At 38.8% G+C, this 18,445-nt stretch overlaps 1 protein-coding gene and 1 non-coding gene across 3 annotated transcripts; both read right to left on the minus strand.

Moving 5' to 3' along the window:
- Nucleotides 1-1,037: 1,037 nt before the first annotated feature.
- On the minus strand, nt 1,038-16,113 carry znf687b (zinc finger protein 687b). Of its 2 annotated transcripts, none has more exons than XM_007230509.4 (10): nt 16,036-16,113; nt 11,350-13,681; nt 10,872-11,161; nt 10,571-10,755; nt 9,238-9,414; nt 7,913-8,075; nt 7,272-7,607; nt 6,407-6,519; nt 6,018-6,120; nt 1,038-4,647 (listed from the first exon to the last, which is right to left on the minus strand). In XM_007230509.4, the coding sequence occupies exons 2-10, from the start codon at nt 13,658-13,660 to the stop codon at nt 4,066-4,068; spliced, it is 4,260 nt and encodes a 1,419-aa protein (XP_007230571.3). In that variant the 5' UTR covers nt 13,661-13,681; nt 16,036-16,113; the 3' UTR covers nt 1,038-4,065. The 2 variants fall into 2 exon arrangements, with proteins under 2 accessions (XP_007230571.3, XP_049332200.1); XM_049476243.1 differs by lacking the exon at nt 16,036-16,113 and adding an exon at nt 15,649-15,995.
- LOC125799536 (small nucleolar RNA SNORA13) lies at nt 7,706-7,844 on the minus strand. Its single transcript, XR_007438518.1, has one exon. It is a non-coding gene; the product is annotated as a small nucleolar RNA SNORA13 (small nucleolar RNA).
- Nucleotides 16,114-18,445: the final 2,332 nt, after the last annotated feature.

Consider the following 18,445-nt stretch of genomic DNA (forward strand, 5'->3'; position numbering starts at 1 on the left):
AGCTTTTTGGGAAACACTCGCAGAACTGGCTCGTTCTTTACTCACGTCATTCGTTAGTTCGTTCGTTATTCGCTAAGATTGATCGTTTTCGGGAAACCCACCCCAGATTATTTGTAAATAATAGTGTGAACACTCATCTGAAGAGATCTGATTTTAGAAATGAATCCGATTTGCCTGCAGTCTGAGCACAGCACTTGACAATGTAGGGCTGGTCAAGTAATTAGTAAATAGATGTATTTTTATATTTGATATCAGTATATGTATAGAGGGTTTTTAATGTTAGTATCATAAAGTAAAGATTTCCATGTTCAATGTCTGTTTTTAAAAATGCTTCTCCAAATAGAGATACAGAAATTTTGCTTAAAAGAGATGTAAATGTTTAAAGCCTGTTCTGTGTAAAAAAAACAGTACTTCCAATATTTGTAATATTTTTACATGAAACGTGACATGAAATAAAATGTTATACTTTATATTGCTTACTTTTCCATTATTGAGCTCAATTGTGTGGGTAAGTATGAAGATGAATGATGGTGAAGAGACAGAATAAGGAAGAATATGGAATTCCCATATTTCAACCCTTCCCTCTGGAACAGTTATGAAATCTTTCCCCTAAGAAAAAAGAAGGGTTAGGGGTAAGTGGTAGGCCCAAGGGGTGAAATAGGATTTATAGAGAAATTATAGAATGGACAGTTATAATTAATTTCTTCATCATCTCCACCCTTTCTGAAAACATACAATAAAGCCCTAAAGTTAACGAGTTAAAAAGCAGCAGCTAGGTTACTTAACTTTAGCGCTCTAATGACGTATTGGGTGCTTGAAAGGTTCTCCCACTTCTTAGGGGGAGGATTTCAACCCTTCTCCCTGTAACTCTGTTCTGAGGGGAAGGGTTAAAAAGAAGGAATAGTGGTAAGTGGTAGAACCAAGGCGTAAAATGGGATTGGGCCAGACTAATTAAAGCATGTACTGGTTAACCCAGTGTACTTGTCTCTAGTATTTTATAGAATCCTATATGATATTTATAAAAGAGGGCCAGCAGATGAACTGTGACAATTTGCCATTTTATTCAGAAACAAGGTAGAATTGACACAAAGTGTACGGCAGTGAAGCAGGCAGACCCAAGTTCTTCATAGAATATGACAGATATCTGTTTTTCTTCTTATGTAAAATGACATACAGCATGTGACTTTAAGCTTAGACACATACATTCACACACAAATGACTCACATGACCACAATATGTTCATATCGCATTTTTAAGAAATGTGGCTTGTAACGAGCACAGACACTTTGGATAGAAAAGACTACTATCAAAGAAAAAAAAAAAAACGTTTTTGTATTTAATAAAATGCATCAGCAATCCATCACACTTAATGTCTCCTTTTTAGTTTGAATAAATTTGTAAAAAATACATCAGGCTCCTTACCCAGAAACGATACTTCCACGTTATTGATATCTGAAATCGGCTAAGGAAAAAAAAAATATACAAATACAAAAGACTAAACTTGTTCACGTTTTCTAACAAAACAACCAGAGCAAGCCATTAATGTACTGCATTTATACACATCTTAATTAGCCCGTTGAGACAAAATCCAGTCACGAGTGGTTTCTGTCGTTGACGTCTTCACTGTTGACCTTTTGACTTTAACCATCATTTGCAGTTAGCAAGCCTTTTCACCCACATGACCCCGTTTATCTCTTCTTATATTAAAGTCTATTCTTTGACATAAACAAATCCACATTTGTCACCTTTTCATTTCCACGTTCAGAAAGTTATCAAATGACTCACAATCAGTACGAATGATTCATATAAATAAATATCAATAGTACAATGTAGATACAATATAATTATTATTAAAAGTCAGTGTTTTATACAAAGAGGAAAAACCTTCACTAGCACCCTTTTTTATTTTGCTTTAATGCTCTGTGAACTCCAGCTCCAGGTGAAACAGTGGTCCTCGGCTGAAAACAGCTAAGCAGCTCTGGCTGTAACGACTGATCTCTGAGTGGGTTGTTTTGACCTGTGTTAATGCAGTCCCTGGATCAGAAGCCTAACTAGTGTGAACAGTAGCAACTTTATCCAACATGAAGGACAAATCACATGTAAGATCTGTATATTACTTTCAGATCCAAAACAATAAACAGAGCTTTGAAGGGGAGGGTAAAGTACAAGACTTCAGTACAAAAATACTCTTGGTAAAATATTACTTAGATAAAAGTACTTTGAGTTATTTGACTACTTCAAAGAATCTTAAAATGCCTTCTGTATGGTTAAGAACTCCAAAAGAACTTTTAAAGGAGAACTCCGGTGTGACTTGGGGTGTAGTGAAGTACGATAAGTACAAACTATTGTCTAATAGCCCACCTCTTTTTGCTCCCAGCTTTCTGAAATGCAGCGCTTTTAGCCGATGCTCCCAACAGAACTACAATGCTAGTTATAGAAGGATAGCATTGCCCATGCAAAGAAATCACTATTTATACACCATTAATAGGTAGAATAGAGGAACAGATTGCAAAATAAATTCTGCAATTCTGTAAAAATGTATGAATATTACAGAGATCTTTCCAGCAACAGCTGCAATTCATCCATTTCAACATAATTCATTTTGCAGTATGTTTCAATATCCTACCTATTAATTTGTGCTTGCCAGTTGACTAATTGTTACTTAATTTCAAGATATTGGCATCCGGAAAACTACCTAAAACTACTGAGTTTATAAACAGTGCCTTGTTTTAAATGTCAGAGCCCTACCATTGAATTCTACCATTGGAGTATGGAGCTACTTTGAGCTTGTTAATGGTCTAAAAATAGTGATTTCTTTGCATGGGAAACTCTATCTTTAACATTGTAAGTCAGTTTGAATCATCCACTAAAAGAGCTGTATTTTGGTATGCTGGGGGTAAAAGGAGGTGGGCTATTCAACAGAAGCTTGTACACCCCAAGTCCATTTCACACTGGATTTCTCCTTTAACTGAATTGCATTGTAAACAATAGCTATAAGCAATGTAGAAACCACTATGTTCAAAATGCTAAACTGTTAGTGTTACATGTTACAGGGTCCAAGTAACATAAAATTATATTAATATAATAGATAGATTTAGTTGGATGTAACAAAAGTAATTTAAATACATTTAAAGCATCTAAAATGTACCATCTAAATCAATAAAAGTCATGGGATAGCAGTGTATATACTGATTATGAAGTGTTAACTTAGAGGAAGGCATGGAAACACTCACTCCTGTATAAGTATGCGTCCAATGATCTCCAGAGTTGTGAAGGAATTTAAAGTTCCACATCTATAGTGTTACTTGTGTATCAACATCTGGGTCAAGAGCAGCATCTGTCTAAAATAGTCCATGCAAACAGGCATGTCACACTGACGTCTGAGCATGTCAGTGTACCTTAAATACTTTTAGTACATTTTACTACATTTACAGTGATGAGTACTTTTATTCAAGCTGCATTTTACCAAGAGAATCTACATTAATTTATTTTTCAAGCATGGAAACAGTTTCCTCTACCCCTTTTAATTAAATTTTAAATATATTTGGAGAAAGACTATTGTCTAGAATGTCTAATTAAAAGCATTCAAAATGTGAATTGTGTCTTAAAATATACTTCATGTTGCTTGTTCATAAATGGTTGACTTAAATATACTGTAAGGACTGTATGTAAGATAGTATTTTCTGTATTTATTATTGGATTGTTCATACCAATTTCATAGCGTACCCACATATAGCGTATTTATTGCATGCATTAAAGCTACGGCACAGCATTGTTATATTTGGGTGGTAGGAGTTTGCAGTTGAGTGAGGTTCTTTTTTAGGTGTGACTCATGCAAATCTTTGTAGAACAAATGCAGACACAAAAAGGAGCTGGACATTACAGAGAAAACTTCTACTGCCTATCCTCCTCCCATCAGTAGAACTCCACCTACTCCACTGACTGGCCAGTGAGTGAAAAGGTACAAAGAGCTGTTCATCTAGCAGCATTTTTTTCCTCTTCATTGCAGGTGTGCATCTCCTCCTCACCTTAGTTCCAATAACAACTGCTTTCTTTCTTTTTTTTTTACAGGGGCTTGTCTGTCTTATGTGCTGTGATGAACGCCATTCCGTGGGTGCGGAAGTGCGTGTTGAGGTCCGAAGCTTTATCAAAGCGCCGGCCGCACACTCTGCAGCTCATACCCCCCTCCCCCTCGTCTCCCGCTTTGGGCGATGAGGGCGATCCGTCCTTCGGCGACACGCCTGGTGACGTGCTCCCACCTCGGCTGTCCTGGTGGTCGTGCCGTAAGCGGTGCGTGATGAAACGGTGGCGACTCAGGGAGCCAGAGGAAGTAAAGCAGGCGCCGCACTGCAGGCACTGCAGGGTGGATTCGGAATCACAGTGACTGGGAATGTGCCGCTGAAACTCCTCCCAGTCCTGTGTGCTGAAGCCACACGGTGTGCAGCGGAACGTACCATCGTCCGCTTCTTCCTCTGCAGGCCGGCTCTCAGACGCCCGCATTCTTTTCACCGGACTCACAGTGTCCTCTCCTCCAGTGTCCGTCGCATCAGTCCCTCCTGCAGCAGAAGCCTCACCCTCATAGTCAACCTCAGAGGAACTGCCTGCCCCATCAGCAGGAGCTGAGCGCTTTCTAGTGTTAGGGGCATTCTGAAAACAAATAAAGCAAAAATATTACATATTTAAACATGCATGTAAGAACACGCGTAGGGGGCAACAATGCCATTATCCTGAAATGATGCATATATGCCTGTCACAACAACTTTGTACATGGATGTTAAATTGTGCCAAAAACAATTGCAATAATATATATATATATATATATATATATATATATATATATATATATATATATATATATATATATATATATATATATATATATAATTACAATAGCAGTACATTGCAATTACACACTTATTTTAAAATGTTCATAAAATACTAAAATATCCAAACTATAAAGACAAAAAAACATATGGAATTATTTAGAAAACAATAAAAAAATAGTATTAAACCAGAGTATAGGCCTGTCCCGATAAGACATTTTTTTTGGACGATATATTGTCCCAAAAATTATTGCGATACACAATATTTTTGTAATTTTAAGACTATTAAATGTCACTGACATAATGATAACAAAATAGCATAAAAAAAGCAATTATACACTTTTTAAAGACAAACATACAAATAAACACAATAGACGCTATCACGATTATTAAATTGAAAATTAAAATTATTAAGGTCATGTTCATTTATTGAACGATAAATCGATATTGCAATTATTGTGACAGGCCTACCAGAATATGTTATATATATATATATATATATATATATATATTATATTCTTCAAAGAAGGTTGTCAGTTAACAGCTGTGCCTCATCAAGAGTTAATTACTTAAATGTCTTGTCTCTTAATGTGTTGGAGAGCATCAGTTGTAAAGTTGTGAGGAGGTAGAGTTAGTATACAGTGAATAGCTCTATTTTGGCAATGTTCTTACCCATATTATGACATGAATTACTCAACTAAGTGAAGAAAACAGTCAGTCAATTCAAAAGAAATTCAGGAACTTTCAAAGTATCCTCAAGTGCAGTCGCAAAGACCATCAAAAATGTTATGATGAAACTGGCTCTCACATCAGGACCACCCCAGGAATGGAACACCAAGAGTTACCTCTGTTGCACAGTACAAGTTCATCAGAGTTACCAGCCCTAAAAAACGCAAGATAACATCATCCCAGATAAAAGCCACCTAAATGTATCTCCATATGTGTTCCATCATAGTCTGGATGATTCAGTATTCATTTATGTTTGACTAGAACATTCAAACTAAAGTCCACATATTGTAAGAAAAGTCAGTAAAGTAAATATTGCAACAGACTTGGCTGCACATATTACAGTTAATAAAGTCATCCAGACTTGTACTTCATGCTTATGGTGATTGATCTGGTAGGTCAGCAGACAGAATATCACTGAATATGTCACAGATTATCACCAAGACAGAAAAAAGAGGCTTTTCTTACCTGTCTGTCTGCAGGCTGTCTAGATCGGATGCCATGTCTAACTCGGATGTGTTTATCCAGGATAAGCTGACTGCTGAATGTTCGCTTACCATCTGAACAATACCTGAAAAGTAAGGAAACGTAGTTAAGATACCGATCCAATCTATCTTGGTACTCCTGAGGCTACTGCAAGGTTCAGTGAAGAGGAGACATGTTTATCTTAATCTGTTTCAGTAAAAAATCCCCCTTATCTAAAGAACTTCAACACATGACCATAAAATAAATTGGTTTTAGGTAAAAATGTTTCATAATTCTCAAATGAGTTATTAATTAATTTATGTAGGTTTGCTTGTGATGAGTGGTTGATTGCACAAAGATGTTTCAGCTGTGCTGACAAATGCTTTACTCACTGGCAATGGAATACTCTCTTGGTGCCTTCGTGAACGACACGGACATGGCGACGCAGGCTGTTGGCTGAGCTAAAGGAGCGCTCACACAACCGGCATGGAAATTTCTTCATTGACTACAAGTAGATACATATACCAGAGAGTTACGATACATCAATACATGGAAAAAATCACAGACAAAATCTGTGATTAACTGTGATTAATCACATTTGTTTTTCTTCAGGCACAACTGTGTTAGTGGATATTTAAATGTAGATAAAAGAATGAATGTAAGAAACGTAAAATGCAATTATATGTAAATTGGTGGTGTCAATACAAATTATAATAGATACTTGAGATAAAACCAACGCAGGGTGCTGGAATAAAGAATGCATGATAAATTGGATTGTAAATGTCTCAGCTTGGTTGTGAGGATTTCTAAATTCGAACTTAATTTGATGAGAATAAAAATCAGGAAAGCAGGAAGCAGGAAAGTGCGTGTCTGTGTGTGGGTCCATGCGTGCGCCAGTGCATGTGTGCGTGCACGTGCGTGCGCGTAAGTTCAGAGCGCGCTGTTTAATTATTCGGCCAGAAAACTAATCAGTGTGTTGGGCGGGATCGGGGCAGATTACAGCGAAAGTAGGGGTCAAACTTGGTGCCTTAATTAACTTGCGTTAAAAAAATAGTAACGCGTAACTGATTCCAAATGAACAGCGTGCGTTAACACTTTAACGTTAACAGCCCTAATTAGAAGACATCTGCATGTTTTTATCTTTGTATGTTCAGCAGTATTTAAATATAAGAAAAAGGACACATCCATTTATTTAAAACCAAAACGTAATTATTTATGTTTCTGTTTTAATTTTTGAAACGTGCTGTGTTTATCTACCATGCCATGCTCCATCTTCATGTGGTCAATGTAATCCTCTCTGTCAGAGAAACGCGTCTTGCATTTCTTGCACCTCCACTCCATGCTTTCACTCTCCGGAGAACTCGGCTGCTCTTCTTCCTCATCGTTGTCGTCATCCTCGTCCTCCTCTTCCTCTTTCTCCTCCCCTTCTTCCTCTTTCTCCTCTTCCTCCCCTTGTCCCTGGGCACACTCCTCAAAGCCAACAGTTACTCCTGGCTGTTTGCTTCTTAAGCTGGGGTTAGCTGTAGAGGCTGGGGCAGGGGCTGAGGTAGCAGGGGGAGCTTCTGCTTTGCCTGTCAGGCCTCTGTGGGCAGTCTGGGAAGAAAGCAAGTAGGAGAAGACCAATTAAAGATGATGGTGACATCATTGCACAATATCTGACACACAAGGCTGACATACAAGTCTGAATTGAACAGTGTGCTTGGTACAGAGCTTTGCAATAGGCAGCATGTAAGCTACCTAGTAAAGGCCAAACCAAGACTTTACTGTATGCCTTTGCTGACACCACATTCTTTTGAGGGAAAAGCAAAGAATGGGCAACACAAAAAGGCAAGATTTCGTAAAATAAAGCATATTAAACTACAGACGAGGGATCAATAAAATGCATTCGCGTATCTAACCTTGATATGTTCCATCATGGAACCTTTCTGAGCATATAATTTGGTGCAGTCTGGACATTTGAACACGTGGACTTTCTGCTTGGCCAGGTGAGTGTCGAAATGCATATATAGCAAGGGTTTCTGGGTAAAGACTGTGTCACACATCACGCACTTGTAAATCATCCTACAAGAAAGAGATACAGAGAGAGAAATTTGATTAGAATATTATGATATTTTTAAAACACTGCTGTTGTACTAGAATATTATATTAATTTCTTAAAACAAATGTACTTTTACGAGGTAGAGGTGGGAATTTCTAGGCATCTTACAATTCGATTACAATTCAGAGGTCTGCGATGCGACTATGAAACAATTAATGGATTTCTTTTTCCTCATTGCATGAAAGTATCTGTAATGATACACAATGAATCCTGCTATTTAATAGGCTTTTTACACTATTTCTATTTGCTTAAAAAGTATAGTTATTTCAATTATTCAAATAATTTATACAAAAATCTAGGATTAATATAATATTAACAGTAGCTACAGGGGAAGCAGAAACAAAAAGGTGATTATAAAGTTATGGCTGACCAGTGTAATGTACACAGCTAGTTTAAATGTTGTGGCTGATCTGAGTTTAATCTGCCTAAGAATAAAGTATTATACAAAGCATACAATAGAGTCTTCAGCACAGTGACATTGTTATTAAAGTTCGGAGGATAACATTGGAAGAAAGTAGCTAATGGCTTGATAAGTAGCCTGCTGGATTAGCGCTTGCGCTAACCAGCCATAAACCAACGCCGATAAGCGGCATACAGTGCGAGCGGCCGCATACAAACTCACACAGAAAAATTTGGGACAACATGAGACCAAAGATATGTACACTTTAGAACATGGCATCAATCAATCATAAGTCTTGCGTAATGCATTCCCATTACACAAAAAGCAAACATGTTGACAGGTCCGAATCGAGATGCATCTTAGAACCTACAGTTTCAACCCAAATAAGCAGAATATAAGAATAATTATAAATTCACAAAACAGAATTTAATCAAAGCTAAACACAAATAAACATAAAGCCACTACGACAATAAGCATTTTGTGTACAGGCTCATGCACTGGATTTTTTTTTTTTTGCTAAACACACAAGAAAATGCATATTAGGAAAAGAAAAAAAGAAAAAGCTGCTGGCTTTATGTGCAGTAACAATCTATTTTAAGTGTCAGAGCATCAGCAGCAACCATTTAATTTAACCATGCATCTCAGCTTAGCTAAATATTAAAATTGTGCATATGTCAGTGGTGTACATGTCTGAGGATGTGTTGTGCACATTTTCTAGAGCATACTTGGCCTGCGCAGTGGTGAGAGTAGGGTGCTGGCTGCTGATGTGAGCCTGGGCGCTGGAGGCAGACTTAAAGGCCATGGGACAATTGGGGCACTTGTGGAACACCTCACAATGAGCAGTCTGAATATGAGACTTGATGGAGTTCAGACCACCGAACACCACCTGACAGCTGGAGCATCTGTTAAACAGAGAGGAACGATTTAGTCAATGCAAGACTACATGTAATGTCATTTATAAACAGTACCTTAAAACAAATCATGAAATAAAATGAATATGCTTACATTTTTATCATAAAAACCCATCATAAAAAATTATATTATCTAAATCTATGTTTTTTTGGTTTGTTTGCTAAATTATGCACCAGATGTTATAGTTTTCCTGTCATTGTTTTTTTTTTCCAATTGAATGATTTATGCTTGATTTATATTTCTATGGTGTGCCAACTAATGCAGGCGCATAAAGTTTTATTTGATGTCATAATTATGCATATATTTTGCATATCACCAGAATATAGTATCTAGTGTCCATTCTTACAAACACTATTTTTGATAAAATGTATATAATGCAACAGGATGTGAATACAATAAAAAGGGCTCTTTCTATTCACCACTAACACCAACACGTCTCTAAACCATAAAGAAATGTCAACGTGAAAAATGTTACTATAATTTTACTCATCTGCCAGACAGTACAGCTCACTTTGCCACAAAAGCTTGCTGCTGAATCATTTGGTGAGAACCAGGTGTAAACCACGACCATGGTTTAGTTAATTGGTGCTCAGGTAAGAATGGATTTTTCACACCTATCAAACATGTAACAAAATCTCAACATTTTGCTGCACCAAACTGGGTAGGTCTAAAAATGCAATAGAAGTAAGAGGACGAGGGGCCTCATGTTCTAAAGTTGTGTAAACACAAAAACACTGTGTGAGGAGAGCATTTTCCGTGACTATTATAAAATTTTGGCCCAAGATGATAAATGGCATTCTTCCATTATTATTATTATTTTTTATCCTAGAGGACAGAGAACCAAAAAAACATTTAGTTGGCTCCTACCCATGGCAGAAAAAACTCCATTTTACTAATATGATTATTCCAAAGCCTGTTTATAATAATAACCATATTATAATCTGTGGGGGACAAGGCTGTGCTTGTGCATGTAAGCTCAATTTAAAGTTGATTGCAATGTACAAAGAGTGTGTGCGTTGAATTCAGCTTTTACTCGGTTTGATACATCTGGATTTGCAACATTTTAGTAGGAATTTAATGCAAGTCTTTGTACATGAAAAATGTTATACAATATACACTAGACATTTATAAAGCAGCAATTAAGACCTGTAGCCGATGCGTCTTGCGAAGTGCAGACAGGCTTCCTCGAGATGGGTTTGAAAACTGGCTTGGCGAGCAATGCCTCCACACTCTGGACATACATGAGGAGCCCGGTGTTTATGGATCCGCTGATGAGCGGACACACTACACCCATTAGGGAGCATCATTGGAGGAGAACAAAGCGTACAGGTCTGAGAAAAAAACAAAAAGCATCAAAAATTAAGCCTTTCACCTGATGTTGCTCGTGCAATTTGCTTTAATAAAGTATGCAATGGAAGAATAATTTCAAGAAAACTTTAATACTCACTGAATTATGTGTAGCTCTAATTTGCTGAAAGTGGGCCACAAGCTCTGCCTTGCCTGAAAACTGGACCTGGCATTCAGGACATTTGAAATTATGGTACTGCAAGACCTCTCCCTTCTTGCATGGAAGAGGCATTAGGGCATGTGGACTCTGAGGAGCACGACGAGCAGGATTAAGAGGGGTAGAAGCTGTGGCTTGAGTGGGGGAATCCTTTAGTGGACTAGAGGTGGAAGCAGGTGGGACTCCGGATTGGTTAGAGGGAGACGACAGTTGTGGTGAGGGTGAAAGCATACCTAGAAATATACAAACAAACAAAAAAAGGAAATACATTTTTTACACTTAAGATGAACTATTTATACTTTACAGCACTTGTTTCCAATCCTTGTCCTGATGAAATTATGCAAATTTGATAGTCCCAGGCTAGGGTTGGAAACCTGAGGTTTTTAACAACAGATTTAAGTAAAAGAAATGAAGGTAATACCGATAGGAGTGGTGTCCTGTTGGCCAATCATCTGTTCCACAGTAACTGGTCTCATAACCAGATGTGAGCATTGCATAACAAGTCCTCTCTCCTTATGCTCTCGAGCGTGCAGCAACAGACTGCACTTATTAAAGAAAGCCAGGCGCTTTGCACAGTGGTTACAAGTAACTTCAATTCTTAAAGACCGCCTGTCATAATGCCGTGCCAGGCTTCGCTCCAGGGCAAAGGCATCGCCGCACTCCAGGCAACGGTAGCCTGTAGCTGGCATGGGGAGCCCCCATTCTGGGGGTGGCAGGGTAGAGAGGTCTGGACGGTAACTGGGCAGCAAGTTCTTGCTGTTGAGGATCTTGTTGAAAGCTTCCACCAGGCTTGACTGGCTGCGAGAAATTACAGCTCCTGTGCTGTTGACAATTGAAGCTGGCTTGCAAGGTACATGGACATTAGGGGTAGCTCCATTGGTTGTTCTACCTGTGGTGGCACGCACACTGATGCCACCAACAGCAGGAGTCACAGGCAAGGTGGCAGCTTTCGTTATACTGACGGCTGTGGCGGACACTTTAGTCTTGACAGAGCAGACAGGAATTTTATTTTGAGCTTTGCTCGCTGCTGCCAGCATAGCACTGCTGGCCTCTAACGTTGATACAGGGAGGTTGGAACCTTTCACAATTCGACCAGTTGTGGGCTCTGTTTTTCGGGCTCTGTTGGCAGGAACAGTTCGACCTCCTGGTTGAACCTTTGCAGTGTCCGTGGCTTTGCCTGCACCTGCAGCAGCAGCTCCTTTTCCTGCCACACGGGTTACGGTTCGGGTAATGCTTCCTGTGGGAGTCTTAATGGTCTTGATGCGGACTTTGAGGGGTCTTGAGGGTGCAACACCATCAGCTGGGGTGCCTCCACCTCTTCCAGGGTTGGGTGCACTGACGTTAGGTGTTGCTGGAGACTGAGTCGAATCACTCTCATCTTCCACATCCATCTTTTCGTCCTCTTTTTGTCCATTGTCCTGGCTTTCTGAATTACGCTCATCTCCACTATCTTCTTGTGTTCCTTTGGCCACCTCCATTTCCTCTTCTTCCTCCTTTGGCTCTCGGAGGCCTGGAGGTGGTGAAGTAGCCACTGCTGGGCTGGAAGATTTCTTGGAGGCTGCAGACATAGTCACTGTAGTTTTGGGGATCTCAGGCTCTGGACTTTCTGGAGAGTCTCGCTCCTCAATGACATGCTCAGGGTTTCGCTCTTCTGGTGGTGGGCTCTTTGCAGTCCCTGTCTGAGCAGGTGAGGAAGTCCAATTCTGTTGCGCTTGAGGGGATGCCGGTGAGGCCAATGGGACATCCCCTGGTTTGGGATATGTGGCAGAGGACATGGGTGCTGAATTAGGGAGTGACGGAGACTCTGAATTCTCAGCAGGAGATCTGAGCCTGCGTGAACGTTTTGGGGAAGTGGGAGAACCGGGACTTTCTTGGATGACTAATGAACCCCCAGAATCAGGATCTGAATCCTCCTCCTCTGAGTCCACACGCCTGTATCCAGATGAACCATGGCGTGGAGTTCCGTTAAATGGTTCTGTCAAGCTTGTGGCAAGTGGCGAAGAGGCAACAGCCCCTAATACACGAGATCCAACAGAAGGAGACGAAGATGAGGGTGACGAAGAAGGAACTGTGGTGAGAGTTGGGAGATAAGGTTTGGGAGGAGGAAAAAACGGGGAAGCTGCTCCACTTGTGCCACCAGGAATAACAGCAGCTTTTGCTTTGTCAACTCCCTCTGAACCAGATTCTTGCTGCAAGTGCTGTTGCTGCTGCAAAAGCTGCATTTTCCTGGCCCTTCCAACAGGGTCTCCAGCTCCCTGTGCCATCAAAGGTTTCAACTTATTGAATATGTTGCTGCCCTGTTTGGAAGTGTTAGTGGATCCAGTGGCTTCTGAATTCACTTTTGAAGTACACAATGGCCACTGCTCCCCATTCGGCTGGCTACGGGACTGAGAAAGATGAGCTGGCCCACTTGAGGACACAAATCCATTATGGTTAAGTGGTTCTGACAATGGTACATCACCACTGTCTACGGCTTCGGTTCGCACACGGTTCTTAACAATTACACTAACAATAGAGGGGTCACTCTGTGGATCTGTGGCTGGGCTGGGGGCACTAAGGGTTGAATTTCCTCCAGCTCCACTCTCTCCTGATTTTGAGAGAGATCCACTGCTTGAACCCTGGTGTCCCTCTACGTCTTCAGGCGCTGACTGTATAGCCTCTTTGGCATCAATATCAGGAATATCAAACGCTGCCAGCAAGTCATCAAAATCGGGGGTCTTCATGTCCCCCATGCCGGGACAGTAGACTCAAACCTGTGCAATATCCAAACAAAAAAGAAGAAAAGAAATCAGATATTCTGTTTATGTTTGAAATATGGCGTGCAACATTACACATGCAGAATACAGTCTATACATGACACAGGATTATTGCATTAATAAATATTACGTCTAACACATGGTTTATTCTGCAGCCTGTCACAGATTAAATTTTTCACACGTGTTTATTGAGGTGCATTGGGGATTTTTTTGGCTAGAATTAGTGGCTCAGGCGGGCTTACATCTATGAACCCTCTATGGAATGATTTTTAAATTTGTTGAAAAAAGATACTGCCTACTTTTTTTTTAGAGCTAGGTGCCCCTTTGATATATCAATCCAAAAAATTAATAATCATTGATTTGGAACGATTGCCTTGTCATCTAACTACATAGGCTAATGTTGCCTTAAAACAACAATTAAAAAACACTGTTTTAGTAAGTAAATGAAAGCAAAATAGCCACATAAAGCTCTGGAAAAATTAAGAGACCACTTCTGAATCAGTTTCTCTGATATTATTTTTATAGGTATATGTTTGAGTAAAATATACATTGATGTTTTATTCTATAAACTACAGACAACATTTCTCCCAAATTCCAAATGAAAATAGTCATTTTGAGCATTTATTTACAGAATGAAATGGCTGAAATGACAAAGAGAGATGCAGAGCTTTTAGACCTCAAATAATGCAAATAAAACAAGTTCATATTCATAGAGTTTTAAACGTTCAGAAATCAATATTTGGTGGAATAAACCTGTTTTTTAATCACAGTTTTCATGCATCTTGGCATGTTCTCCTCCACCAGTCTTACACACTGCTTTTGGATAACTTTATGTCACTCCTGGTGCAAAAATTCAAGCAGTTCAGCTTGGTTTGATGACTTGTGATTATCCATCTTCCTCTTGATTATATTCCAGAGGATTTCAATTTGGTAAAATCAAAGAAACTCATCATTTGTACGTGGTCTCTTATTTTTTTTCCAGAGCTGTACATGTACAATATTAGTAAACCAATGTAAAGACAATATAACAATCAAAAATTGTTTTGTTGACTGAGAGCAACACCATGCCATAGAGGGTTTCAATCAACCCCTTATTTGTAATTACAGAATTATTTTCCTTTTTTATCAATCTATGATGAATTATATTTAGATTTTAAAATACATTTTTATGTTTTCATTTAGTTATTTATAGTGCTTTTCATTAGTTGCCTCAGGATAACATCATGCAGTGCTTGTGTTTCCTTCAAATGAAATAAAATATATGTCACAGGGGGTTAAATACGAATGGCATTAAATCTAGTAACTTAAAGCTTAGTAAAGTTGTTAGCTAGCTAGGTTTAGTTTCGATAGTAAGCAACCACAGGTAGCTTACACGTTTCTAGTTGTCAACAGAGAGGCCACCAGCTAGTTTAGCTAGCTAGCTTTCCCCGTTATAAAACACAAAGCAGCAAGCTAACTAGCTAACATAGTAGGCCAAAGAAAGGCTGTCTGAGGATATGTTTAATAGCTAACTAGCGCTAGCTACGTTCTAGTGTACTGACAGGCATAGCTATAAAGGAGTATAAGCGAGAAAAGGTCTAAAATATTAAAAAACTCGCCGCACATAGCTAACTACAATTGAGCCAGACCACTTGCTAATATTAGCCAGCTATCTGCTGGCAAGCTAACCTAGCAACCGCTCCAGCTAGCTAGCTGCTGGCTAGAGATGGGTAACCCAGGTCCAGAAAGCAAAACTCCATCCCAGGCTTTTGTACCAACTGACTGGGCGGCTCTGTGTATAGTTGAGCTGCAGTAGAGCCGCCCAGGCAGTTGGTACAAAACCCTGGGATGGATTTTTACTTTCTGGACCTGGGTTACCCACCTCTACTGTGGCCACAGCAACGCATCACTGCTACCTAATTGTGAACCATATCAAACCACAACCACACCACATACAGATACTGCATACATACATATATCTATACCTATGTATTTAATCCAGTGTTAATCCTCTTGTATTGTTCACAACAGCACACACCATTTAATATGTTATCTATGGAGCTAGACAGATAAATAATTAAAGCACACAGACGTCCACTGGTTCCTAGCCTAGCCTAGCCTAGCTCGCCTGCTGGCTAAAGTTTATTTGAGGCTCCCTATTCCTTCCTCCATGACGGCGGAGCTCTCCGGCCACCGAGACAGCGAGAGGGGTCATTTAAACGAAGGCCACTGTGTGTGAATGCAGCACTGCCATTCCCACAAATGTCACTAATCTGGATTTTAAAGCGTGCCCTCTAACACACGCGCCTCTAATCTGATAGGAGAATTCGTGCGTTGTGAACATTTCCGTGCGCAAACCGCCGCTTGTTTACCTGATCTGGAGATTCCCGACTATCCTCTCTCTCTCTCCAGCTGAAGCGCCCTAACCAGGGTTGCCAGGTCCAACAAAAATATCCAGCCCAAAGTTAGTCTAAAACCCGCCCTTCAGAAACCTAAACTAGCCCAAAATATATGTCTGTCACACATATTTGAAGCAAATGACAACTTTGGGTGTACGACTTTTAGTTTTTTGTTTAAAAGGGATTTATTATCAGCATTCCTATTTATCTTAAAGTCATTAATAAAATTGCAACATTAGTGCTTTATTAGTTCTTGTATAACAGTTTTATATTACAGTCAATAACATATAAGAGTAACATAATTATATACATATTTATACAGCTCTGGAAAAAATAAGAGACTTTCTTAGATGTTTACCAAAGTGAAAACCTCTGGAATATAATCAAGAGGAAGATGGAAGATCACCAACCATCACACCAAGCTGAGCTGCTCGAATTTTTGCGCCAGTTTCGTAAAGTTATCTAAAAGCATTGTCTAAGACTGGTGGAGGAGAACATGCCAAGATGCATTAAAACTGTGATTAAAATCCAGGGATATTCCACCAGATATAAATATAAACTCGTAAACCTTTACGAATATTTATATGTATGTATTTTTTTTATTTATGCAATTTCTCATTTTCTGCACATAAATGCTCTAAATGCCAATATTTTTATTTGGATCTTTTTTTTTAAATTCTGTCCGTAGTTTATAAAATAAAACATCAATATTAATTTTACTTAAATATGTACCTACGCACCCCGTCACCCCTGAATTTTAAATTTTCACCCGCAACTGGATTTTTTTTAAACAAGCCCAATTTGGCGAGAAAACCGCGAACCTGGCAACTCTGGCCCTAACTTCCCGTCACCAGCCCACAACGCTCAGGACCAGGAAGATCACCGCATCGCGCCGAGACAATAATATAAGCCGAAAAACAACACGCGTCTTTGAAACCTGGCTCAGAATCAGAAGTATAAAAGTTTTAAATACAGTTAAATATTGTTATACATTACACAGCGACGGATAAATGAATTGTCACTCTGCCGCGTATGAATAGAGTTGTAGTTCCCTTCCAGGACCTCGCACTCAGTGTGCCCTGGCTGAGGTGCTGCTGTGGTTGTAATTGTGTGCAGGCCATGCCAACTGAGGTCAGCTCAGCTTATTAACGCTTAGCTTTAATTATGTCGTTTACACCTTTTCTCAACTTTATTAAATCTATAAGAACCCAGGCCCATTTTAAACTGATACCAAATTAAAAACTGAAAAGTGAGCAGTTCATTCAGGTTGGTTTCTTATTGTGAGCACATGACTGTACATATTTTAACCCTATTTTAGTTATTACACCCACCAAAACATGCCATACCTTATTTATTATGTATTTATTTATATAAATTTTAAAATCATGTTACATCGCATATCTACGTCCAATACAATGAGCCGTACAAATGAGTCATAAATAAAATATTTTCCTCTGCAAGAATATGTAAAGAGATACATTTGGCTGTATATATTTTTACTATATGATAAGATACTTTTTTTTTTTTTTCATTTTGTGCCTTTGGGCAATATTATTTAGATCACTTTCGTTAGGGCCATCATGATAAAGCAGTGGTAATTCAAATAATCAGCTTGTTATAAAAAAGGTCTGTAAAGAGTTCCCATAGGAAAAAAACTCCCAAATAGTGGTGTGATTTATTTTAAATGACAGCAACAATTTCATAACTCGTACACTTTAAGAGGAGCTGGTTTCATGTCAAGGACTAACCCAGTTTACCTACATAAGGTCACGAAGACACATTCACACACTGTCCTGTGATGTTCTCAGGAGGTTCAGTATATGTCCCTTAAGAACTTCATGACTGTATGGACTTTTTAAAGGGTCTGTGACACTGACACATATGTCACTATTGGCTCTTTTGGGATAAGGAACATTTTTATCAGTCTGTGATTTTAGTAAGTAGGTTAAATGTATTTGTACAGCATGTTTCACAGACACATGGTATAAAGTGTTATACAAAACAAAATGCTGCAATAGCTAAATCAGACTTAACTCACATCTTCCATCAGACTGTTAGATAGTGATTCAAACTACATGTTCTAAATTATTATGTGAATTCAATTTTGGCTTGTTTTTGGACACACTGATACTGGAAATTGCTTAATTTATATTTTATAACATGCAAAAATATTTTGTCACAATTTATTAAGCAGAATCTAGTTTTTAACATTCTTATAATTTCATACAGAAAACTATTATTAGATTCACAGAAAGATCATTTTGGAAAAAGAAATCTAATTAAATAGAGAATTATATCTACAGATGAAGTAACATATTGCTGTATGAGCCCTGTATAAAATAACTTTAACAACTCTATCTATAGAACTTGTACATCCATGCAT

This window comes from Astyanax mexicanus, chromosome 3 (assembly GCF_023375975.1).
Source record: "Astyanax mexicanus isolate ESR-SI-001 chromosome 3, AstMex3_surface, whole genome shotgun sequence".
NCBI classification, from domain to species: domain Eukaryota; kingdom Metazoa; phylum Chordata; class Actinopteri; order Characiformes; family Acestrorhamphidae; genus Astyanax; species Astyanax mexicanus.